Here is a 10,214-nt window from a genome sequence, read left to right on the forward strand (position 1 = left end):
TCATTATTTTTTGAAGAGCTTTCCGGTGGTGCCGTTAATAAAAGTGTGAATTTTTAATTTCATCAAATCCAGGATTTTTCATTTTTTATACAGCACCAATAATAATTTTCTACCAACATTTTCCGATTGAAATCTTAATGCCCATGGAAGTTTTATAAATCAGTAACTACTTTATTCAAATTTTTTACTAATGTTGCCAACTACAAAGAAAAATGTTGTTTCTAGAAAGATATTATACCTATCGGGTGTATTGCATTCTTTAAATAGGTATGGAGCCACATATTTTAAGTGTTTTGATCTATCGTAGCTCTGTTTTGTGGCCTCAGTGTGAGTCATGATAGCTAGTTTGGAGACTACGAGGGCATAAAACTACCGAAATATGCACTATCAACGAGAAATTGCCAAAATATGCACTATCGCCTAAAAAGTACCATTATATGCATTTGCATATGCAAGTATGTAAATGCATATAATCCGATGTCTAGTTATTAGTCTGTGGTCGCCACTGGTCTGACATTGGCAACTCACCAAGGAGGCATAATCAAAAAGAAGAAGAAGGAAAAAGTAAAAAAAAAAAGTGTACCTTCATGGCATAGAGTAATTCTACATACTAGTAATCTGTGATAGAGTAACTTAATTAAAATTGCTACATTGTAGACTGTGTTTGTAAATAATAATAAAATTATAAAAGTTGAGGCTTGTCACGTAATATCTGGCTATTAATTTATATTTGCTACCTACTACCACTAATCTGTGTATTGGTTAAAATCAACAATTCAGTTAAAAGTCTTTCTTTATAAAGCATACACTATTGAAGTATTTTTTTCACATTTTGGTTTCCAAATTATTTAACTACAAAACTTGTTTTAATTTATATGATTCTAAAACTATCTGAAATGAATAATACAATTCACACTGATAATCATAATAAGCAATATCGAAAAAAGTACAAGTATATGAAGCTAAGAGTTAAAAATTTAATTCTGGTAAGAAACTTAACTTAACATTTTCTTGACACCCCTACTAATATGGTATTATGCAAAAAAATTGTTAATTTTTATTTTCCTTGATTTTTTAACACCTCGATTGTGGGTATCGCAGACATAATAGATTTGAAACTGTTATGCGGCAGCCGGTTGCCGCTTGGGGATTGATGGGTTAAATAACTAATCTTCAATTATTATACCACATAAAACTTTAGATTGTTTACACACATTAATTCAGTGCGTTTAATTTTACCATAAAATGTACCCTGCAACTCCCAAGTGGTCGAATTCGACCGTGTAAACATTAGATTTCCAAGAATCTGCAATCAAAGGATTAAAATTTTATTGGTAATATTTAAGGAAAATGCTGCACTGTGTGATGAGGTTGCTAAAATCCAGGAAAATATACAGATAGTGAAAGAGGAAAGGAAGTTTCTACTGTGTAAATTACTGGAATATGAAAATGATGCAGACACTGCTCACATGTACAGCAGAAACGAAAGTTTACCTATTACCAATGGTTCAAGAGGAAAACAAAAGAAGAAAATTGAATTAAGATAAATATAAAATATTGAACTTTGGAATTTGCTACAAAACATTGGTAAACTTTAAGAAAGGCAATAGCCATAATTTTTTTCTCATAGATCTTTTGTCTCTAGGTTTATGTTTAACTTAATATTATTTTAGGTAAATAAAATATAAATGTAAATAAAATTATTTATTTTAATTTAAGTCAAGTTTCATCTTCTGATTCATCATCACCAAAGGATAGGAGTTGTAAGTTTTTGCTTTTATCCTTATCACTACTTGTATTTTTCTTTGATGTTGAAGTTTTCTTGGTTTTAGACTGGAATATAACTTTTTGGCTAAGGTCTGCTTTTTCTGTAGATTCTGCTTTTTCTATTTTGAGTTTCTCTTCGTTAGCCTCTTCAGCAGTCAGGTCACCTTCCTTGAGGACCACTACTTGAGGCAACTCACTTTCTTCATCATCTACAAAATCATCTTGCTCCAATTTATCGAACTTGTGATTACTATCATCGTAACCTACCTGCTTTTTGAGAACTTTCAAAAAGTTTGGATCCTCAGGCTTAATAAAAGCTACATTTCTCTTTCTATTCATCTCTATTTTATTACTTGGTTGTTTTTTTCTTTCTAAACCCCGAGTTTATTGCGAGTAGTGAAAATTACATATAAGTATTATATTTTTTTTTGTTTATTTAATTTTATCTCGACATATATACGTGATAAAACAGGAAAGGAGCTCCCAAAGACGAAGTAAAAATAAAATTATTTTGTTTTTACTTGGTGCCAAAAATCCACAGCAAAAATCAAAATACGGTGGTACCACAGATTACTAGTATATATGGTGGTACTTACAGAAATTTGACATTTATCGAAAACCAAAAACTAAAGAAATTTGACAGATACTTTTTATAAATAAAGAAGTTTTTTTTTTTCTTTTTATGGCACCTCGGCTATGTAACCATGGCCATGAGTGAAGAGAATATTATGGCGGGAAAACAATATTCAAGTAGGTATTTTACAGTGGGTTCAGAAATTACAGCCATTTAAAGTTTTTTTCACAAAATATATTCAGAAAATTTTCGTGGAGCAAAAATTCTTTCATCCATCTTTTTCGCTTTTTATTTATTTCTATTTTCTTTGAGCCAACAGCTAAGCCTATGAGAAGATACTTGGTCACAACTAATTTAGTTGCTAAATTAGGACAAGTGGAATCAGAAGCTTCTAATTATTAGCCTTCTTTTTAGTATTCTAATTAGAATCTTCTAAATTTAGTCTGTCGCAGCCAACTGGTTTAAATAGCCGTTCAATCAAACAGTTAGCCCTTTGACTAAACAACGCCATATTTTAATCTCAAGGCTAGCTTTTAATTGAATATTTCAGTCGCTCGAAACGTTCAACACTACAGTTGCTTCAAAAGCAGCCGTAACACTAAACTAATGGTCAGCTTAGTTAATTTGCCATTTAATCAGTTAGCTAAGCGTCATCTAGCTGTAGTGTTGAACGTTGCAGTCCACAAGTCGGCTAAGCGACGAATAGACGTGTGATTGAATGGTGATGTTCAATGTTCAGTCAAAGGGCTAGCTGTTTGATTGAACGGCTATTTTAACCAGTGGACTGCGAAATAATATACATGTCGGACAAAAATAGCAACCTCACTTTTTACTAAAAAGTAAAGTAGCAAAAAGTAAAAGTAAAAAGTGCAAAAAAGTTTTTAGCACTTTTTGCTTTTTTTGACAAGCTATATCACAGCATAGATTAAAATTATATTATAAACCAGAGACAACATTCAAAGAAAATAGACTTAACGACATTTGTTCTACAGTCTACACTCTACACTTCTACAGTCTATTCTCTACTCTTTAGCTGTTTCAAGCATCTCGAAAACGACGAAAACAACGGGCTAGTGTCTAGAGAAGTGTAATTGTCCGATTGCGCCGCAATTTTTATAATCCGGTAAGCTAATTAGTTCAATTGATATTTGTATGCACAAATAACAACCCCTGAATGTTTTATAAACAAATTCAGTAGTTAATGGCTATTGCAAATGTCATTGTTGATAGTACGGGTGTGTGCTTACACTAGATTTTATATATCTAAAAAAGTGAGAATATAACCAAGCAACAGTACAAACATGTTTTTTTGGTAAAAATATAAGTTCCTTCTCTACAAGTTATCAATAATTTAGTTCTGTATATGGTGCCAATGTATATTTCAGTAAGAGGTTAGATCAAGTAAGAGCTTGGATCATCTAATTATATCTTTGTTTCTTTCAGGGTTTCGTCAGATGAGGAATGAACGTGATTAATTATTTAGACTTATTATAAAGGGATCAAAATTTAAAGTACTTATAGCAGCATGGCAACTTTAGAGCAGCAGGCTTCCAAACTTTTAGATTTCAATCAAAAGTTAGATATAAACTTACTGGAGAATATTGTCGGATGCTTCTATTCCACTGTCGGAGACCAGCAACGCGTCGCACAAGAAATATTAACCGCCCTTAAAGAGCACCCAGATGCCTGGACTCGGGTGGATACTATTCTTGAATATTCTCAAAATCAGGAGACAAAATACTATGCCTTGCAAATATTAGAACAAGTTATAAAAACACGATGGAAAGTGTTACCCAGGAACCAGTGTGAAGGTATCAAGAAGTACATTGTGGGACTGATTATTAAAAACTCTTCGGATCCCGTTACAATGGAAAACAACAAGGTATATTTAAAAAAATTGAACATGATCCTCATTCAAGTTCTCAAGAGAGAATGGCCTCACAACTGGGAGACTTTCATAAGTGATATTGTTGGAGCTTCAAAGACTAATGAAAGCTTGTGTCAAAATAACATGGTAATTTTAAAACTTCTGAGTGAAGAAGTGTTTGTGTTCAGTGCGGGCCAGCTGACCCAGACTAAAGCCAAACACTTGAAAGACACCATGTGCTCTGAATTCAGTCAGATATTTACTCTCTGTCAGTTTGTTCTTGAAAATTCACAGAATGCACCTCTGGTTGATGCAACTCTTCATACACTTTTGAGATTTCTGAACTGGATCCCCCTTGGGTATATTTTTGAGATGAAATTAATAAGCACACTAATTTTCAAGTTTTTGAATGTTCCCATGTTCCGGAATGTAACTCTCGGCTGCTTGACCGAGATTGCCGGGGTCACTGTTAGCAATTACGAGGAGCAGTTTGTGGCTCTTTTAGTACAGACCATGGAACAATTGGAGGTAATGCTGCCTACAACCACTAACATTCGTGAAGCTTATGCGGCAGGTAGAGATCAGGAGCAAATTTTCATACAAAATCTTGCTATGTTCCTTTGCACCTATCTGAAAGAACACAGTCAGCTCATTGAGCGTAGAGGTTTGACCAACACTTTGATGAATGCACTCCGCTACCTTGTATTAATATCCGAAGTTGAAGAAGTTGAAATTTTCAAAATTTGCTTGGAATTTTGGAATGCACTAGTCGCTGATTTGTATAAGATTGCGCCGTGTCAGCACACTGGAGGACTGTACAGTTTAGGAAAGAATGTTGGAAGAAAAGCTTTGTATGCTGATGTACTGAGCAGTGTGCGATACCTTATGATTTCGAGAATGGCTAAACCGGAGGAGGTTTTAGTTGTCGAGAATGAAAATGGAGAGGTAGTCCGAGAGTTCATGAAAGATACAGATTCCATCAACTTGTACAAAAACATGAGGGAAACTTTAGTGTACTTGACTCATTTAGACTATCAAGATACAGAGAGAATAATGACAGAAAAACTGCAGAACCAGGTGAACGGCTCTGAATGGTCATGGAAGAATCTTAACACCCTCTGCTGGGCTATAGGTTCTATCTCGGGAGCCATGATGGAGGAGGACGAAAAGCGTTTTCTGGTTGTCGTGATCAAGGAACTTTTAGGCCTCTGTGAACAAAAGAAAGGGAAAGATAACAAAGCTATCATAGCCAGTAACATCATGTATGTTGTAGGTCAGTATCCTCGTTTCCTCAGAGCTCACTGGAAGTTTTTGAAAACTGTGGTCAACAAACTCTTTGAGTTCATGCATGAGACCCATGATGGCGTACAAGACATGGCCTGTGATACTTTCATTAAAATTGCACTCAAATGTCGCCGTCATTTTGTGACAACACAGGTGGGCGAAGCCTGTCCGTTTATTGAGGAAATATTAAGTACAATAAACACTATAATCTGTGATCTACAAACTTTGCAAGTTCATACATTCTATGAGGCCGTTGGCTATATGATCAGTGCCCAGATAGACCAAGTTGCTCAGGAACAGTTGATCGAAAAGTACATGCAGTTGCCCAATCAGGTGTGGGATGACATTATCTCCCAAGCATCTCATAATGTTGACATACTGAAAGACCCGGAGGCTGTCAAGCAGCTCGTCAGCATCCTGAAGACGAATGTGCGCGCGTCGCGAGCACTGGGCCATCCCTATGTCGTTCAGCTCGGCAGAATATACTTGGACATGCTGAATGTTTACAAGGTAATGTCAGAAAATATCAGCCAAGCCATTGCCCTGAATGGCGTTGTCGTTATCAAGCAACCTCTCATCAAAGATATGAGAATAATCAAAAAGGAAACCTTGAAGCTGATCGCCGGATGGGTCTCTCGCTCCACAGACAATAATATGGTGTTAGAAAACTTTATACCACCACTTCTGGATGCAGTGCTACTAGACTATCAAAGAACAGCAGTGCCGGTGGCCAGAGAGCCAGAAGTGTTGTCTTGTATGGCAGCCATTGTATATAAACTGGGGGGGCATATAACTTCTGAAGTGCCTAAGATATTTGATGCAGTGTTTGAATGCACCTTGGAAATGATAAACAAAGATTTTGAGGAGTACCCGGAGCACAGAACAGAGTTCTTCCTGCTGCTGCAGGCTGTCAATACGCATTGTTTCAAAGCATTCCTAAGTATACCACCAGCTCAGTTTAAGTTGGTGTTGGATTCCATCATATGGGCATTTAAACACACGATGAGAAATGTAGCGGATACGGGCTTACAAATTTTGTACAGATTACTACAAAATGTTGAACAACATCCGCAAGCCGCACAGAGCTTCTATCAGACATACTTGTGTGATATACTGGAACATGTGTTCAGTGTTGTTACAGACACCTCCCATGACGCTGGTCTTACTATGCATGCTACTATTTTGGCATACATTTTCTCACTAGTTGAGACTGGAAGAGTATCAGTTCCCCTCGGTCGCACCCCTGATAATGTTCTATATATACAGGTATATATCAATTTATTACAGTACACTGATTGCTAAATTATAACATAAAATACAAAATAAAAGAAATTAATATCTCCCAATCTGTGTTCCAGGAATATGTGGCTAACCTTCTAAAAACTGCATTCCCGCACTTGACTGAGAATCAAATCAAAATTACTGTCCAAGGTCTGTTCAATCTCGATCAAGATATTCCTGCCTTTAAAGATCATCTCAGAGACTTCTTAGTTCAAATAAGAGTAAGTACATTCTTTTGTATATATGGATCAGGCTCAACTTTGAGGTTACTCGCAAAAAAATAAACAGAAAGGTTTTAAATCTCTTTGGTCCTCACTCCCCAACAAAGAGACTTAAAACACTCGCCTTCTTGGCGAGGAGCAGCGCGTCTCCCCTTAATCTCCACGCCAGAACTCGTTTTTCGTGCGGGAACCGTACATTTTTACGGGACTCGAAGATTTCAGCAAAATCGGTTTAGCAGTTTGGGCGTGAAGAGGTAACAGATGGACAGACACACTTTCGCATTTATAATATTAAGTAAGAATGTAGATTGGAGATCAGACGCACTCAGGTGGTTTTTCCCAGCGGCCTTTAAAATTGTAGTTAAGTTCTTGCTATTTAAATTGCACATACTTTGTGCATACTTACCCTGTACATACATACCCTGTGCTATGAATTTTCAATGAGATAAACAAATGATGATGTAATTTCAGGAGTACACGGGCGAGGACGACAGCGATCTGTACCTGGAGGAGCGACAGTTTGCCCTCAGCCAGGCCCAGGAGGAGAAGCGGAGGGTGCAGCTGTCCGTGCCGGGCATCATCAACCCGCACGAACTCCCCGAGGAGATGCAGGACTAATGTTAAGTGTACCAGTGTAAGGCAACGGTAACAGTTCATTCAAATGCAAAAACTGTTTAGGATAAATATATTTATGATAGTACCTCGGCGGTGTATAAAATTGATCTGTCAAAATTTTCTGCAAACAGTCATTGTATATTGTTTGTGTGCTAGAGATTTATGTGTAGACATTTAAAATTAAATTTGATACACTAAAAATAATTAAAAAGGAAATCGTTAAAATGCGTAATTTTTTTATTTATCTGCTTTATCAATTTTATGTAATAAATTGGAGTAATCATAATTATTACTAGGTTCCTCTGAAAAAATATTTGATATGTCCTATTTTTGTCTTCAAAAAAATACCCATTACATATTTTTCTGTGTCGTAGATAAAGGACATGCCTCTCTGCTCAGATGATAATCAACAACCTATTATTATTGAGCATATAAAATATAAATTACTATAATTTGAAGCTATAGCACAAAATAATAAAAGGAATGTCAATGTCATGCGCAAGTCCCACTTGCACTTGGCTGGGTTTTTTAAAATTAAAATATGAAGTTACAGAATAGTAGCGACATAGTAAATGTTATCACAAAAATTCAGGACATATAATGTTACTAAATCATTTGTGATGCAGTTTTGTGATACGTTTCACTTTATAATTTTTAACCAAAAATAAAATAAGTATGGAATATATTTTCAAACATTTTTTAGAAAAGAATGTTGATATGAATACAAATTCAATAAAATTATCTTACTTCATTCTTTAATTTCATTGTTTAATCCACAATCCACATTAATATTTAGTGGTAAGTGCACGTAACGACTGTAATATAATGTTTAAATGTAATATTACAGTTAATCTATTTAATAATTTGTCTTAATTTTTATTATCTGAGTAACTTGGCCACGTTTGCCTGTCGATTAGCGCGTAATAACACTATGTTCAATATTGGCATATTATGGCTCCTTTTTCTATTGTAGCACTGATTGTTCCGACATGTGGGAGGCGTGAAATAACAGTCTACTACTGCAGATAAACTGTCCACAGTAATCCCTTAATTTACGTCACAACATTATTAGATTACTCAGTTACATCTGTTGTATATCGGCCACAAACCTGGGTTAATATATAAAATGATCGTAGGGGATTGTATTGAAATGAACTGTTGCTTCGTGGAGTAGAGATCTTGTGCTACGCCTAAATGTAACTTTGTTATGCTAGTATGTACAAAGGGTCGCCTGTGTTTGTGGAAGATGATGTATGCAAGTGAGGTATCGACCGGTCTCAGTGGTGTTGTTTAGCGAGCACAAGAGGTAGTGTATGGCCTTTTTATTACCGTTAGAAAGGAAATCGTGCGTTGTACAGTACGGCGGAGTAAATTCCAGGGGAGTATTTCACGTTTCGAATAACCCTATCGTTGTAGGTATTGAAATCTTTGTGACGGATATCTGTTGGTCAACATGCGCGCTATGGAATCTTAAGTATTATAAGTAGCTCCTAGGTAAAACTTTATTAAGTGAATAATTGCTGTTAGTAATATCTTTTTTATGTTTTGTTTAATATTGTCATAACTAACTCGACAACTTGGAGTCTAAGAATAGATTTCTAAATGCTTTTGGGTCCGATTAACTGTGGAGTCTTTTAATTTTGTGTTTGAAATAAACAGATAATATAACATTAGTTTTATTTATTCTATAACTAGCTGTCCCGGTGAACTTCGTGTCACTTAAAACCTTCCCTGGACTTCTACGAATATTTTAAGACTAAAATTAGCCCAATCCGTTCAGCCGTTCTCGAGTTTTGCGCTTAGTAACACATTCAGCGACTCATTTTTATATTATAGATACTGCCATATTTATTTACGGCCTTTCCCAATATTTGATCTATCTCTGGTTTTGCCCCACTAGAGATAGGAATAGCTCACAATTGACATAAAATATATGTCTCTAATGTCTAATGTGAGTTATTCCTATCTCTAGTAGGGCAACCAGAGATGGATCAAATATTGGGAACGGCCGTTAATGTAATTCAACCATGATCCAATGTAATCATAATTCATTTATAACAACAATTTATATGATTCATAATTATAACGCTTCCGATTGAAATGTCACGTAAACACGAATAAAAAAATGTAACAGCCTACATAATAGCACACAATTGCATTTATGGAACGAAGTTCCTTATCGCGCGTTGCGAAAGGGGGATAGACGGAAAAAATCATAATATGAAAAATTGTAATGACACTTTTTGCCACAGACTATAGAAGATATTATATATATTAAGATTTTGTATGGGAGATGGGCTCACTCCCTTGAGCATCGCTAGGTGGCGCTGTACAAATCCCATACAAAATCTTAGTAAACGCCAAACGCGTTCACGATCGAATGTGAAACAAAAACTCACACTCGGGCCTCGGGAGATCGCATTTTGCGCTAGTTGTAATATACCGACACTTTCGCAACGCGCAATAAGGAACTTCGTTCCAAAATTTTGAGTTTATAGGACGCTGCCGAGTGCCGCCCATAGGCCCATAGGTCATGACTCATGACTCATGACTCATGACCTATACTGCCTATACATAAATCCAGAGCTGACTTCATAGATAGAAT

At 35.8% G+C, this 10,214-nt stretch overlaps 2 protein-coding genes across 2 annotated transcripts; one reads left to right on the plus strand and one right to left on the minus strand.

Moving 5' to 3' along the window:
- Positions 1-1,691: 1,691 nt before the first annotated feature.
- LOC121738712 (uncharacterized protein KIAA1143 homolog) lies at positions 1,692-2,294 on the minus strand. Its single transcript, XM_042130940.1, has one exon. It carries the CDS (start codon positions 2,104-2,106, stop codon positions 1,720-1,722), a length of 387 nt encoding a protein of 128 aa, XP_041986874.1. The 5' UTR covers positions 2,107-2,294; the 3' UTR covers positions 1,692-1,719.
- Positions 2,295-3,367: 1,073 nt separating this feature from the next.
- LOC121737762 (exportin-1) lies at positions 3,368-9,282 on the plus strand. Its single transcript, XM_042129458.1, has 4 exons — positions 3,368-3,464; positions 3,785-6,758; positions 6,851-6,994; positions 7,466-9,282. The coding sequence occupies exons 2-4, from the start codon at positions 3,867-3,869 to the stop codon at positions 7,610-7,612; spliced, it is 3,183 nt and encodes a 1,060-aa protein (XP_041985392.1). The 5' UTR covers positions 3,368-3,464; positions 3,785-3,866; the 3' UTR covers positions 7,613-9,282.
- The last annotated feature ends 932 nt before the right edge of the window (positions 9,283-10,214 follow it).

This window comes from Aricia agestis, chromosome 2 (genome assembly GCF_905147365.1).
Source record: "Aricia agestis chromosome 2, ilAriAges1.1, whole genome shotgun sequence".
Taxonomy (NCBI): domain Eukaryota; kingdom Metazoa; phylum Arthropoda; class Insecta; order Lepidoptera; family Lycaenidae; genus Aricia; species Aricia agestis.

What these genes read in the sequence shown, in the direction of transcription:
- LOC121738712 (XM_042130940.1), bottom strand. Translation starts at nt 2,106, where the DNA reads ATGAATAGAAAGAGAAATGTAGCTTTTATTAAGCCTGAGGATCCAAAC.
- LOC121737762 (XM_042129458.1), top strand. Translation starts at nt 3,867, where the DNA reads ATGGCAACTTTAGAGCAGCAGGCTTCCAAACTTTTAGATTTCAATCAA. An exon ending in ATAATGTTCTATATATACAG is followed by an intron (nt 6,759 to 6,850) that starts GTATATATCAAT and finishes TCTGTGTTCCAG; the next exon opens with GAATATGTGGCTAACCTTCT. An exon ending in ACTTCTTAGTTCAAATAAGA is followed by an intron (nt 6,995 to 7,465) that starts GTAAGTACATTC and finishes ATGTAATTTCAG; the next exon opens with GAGTACACGGGCGAGGACGA.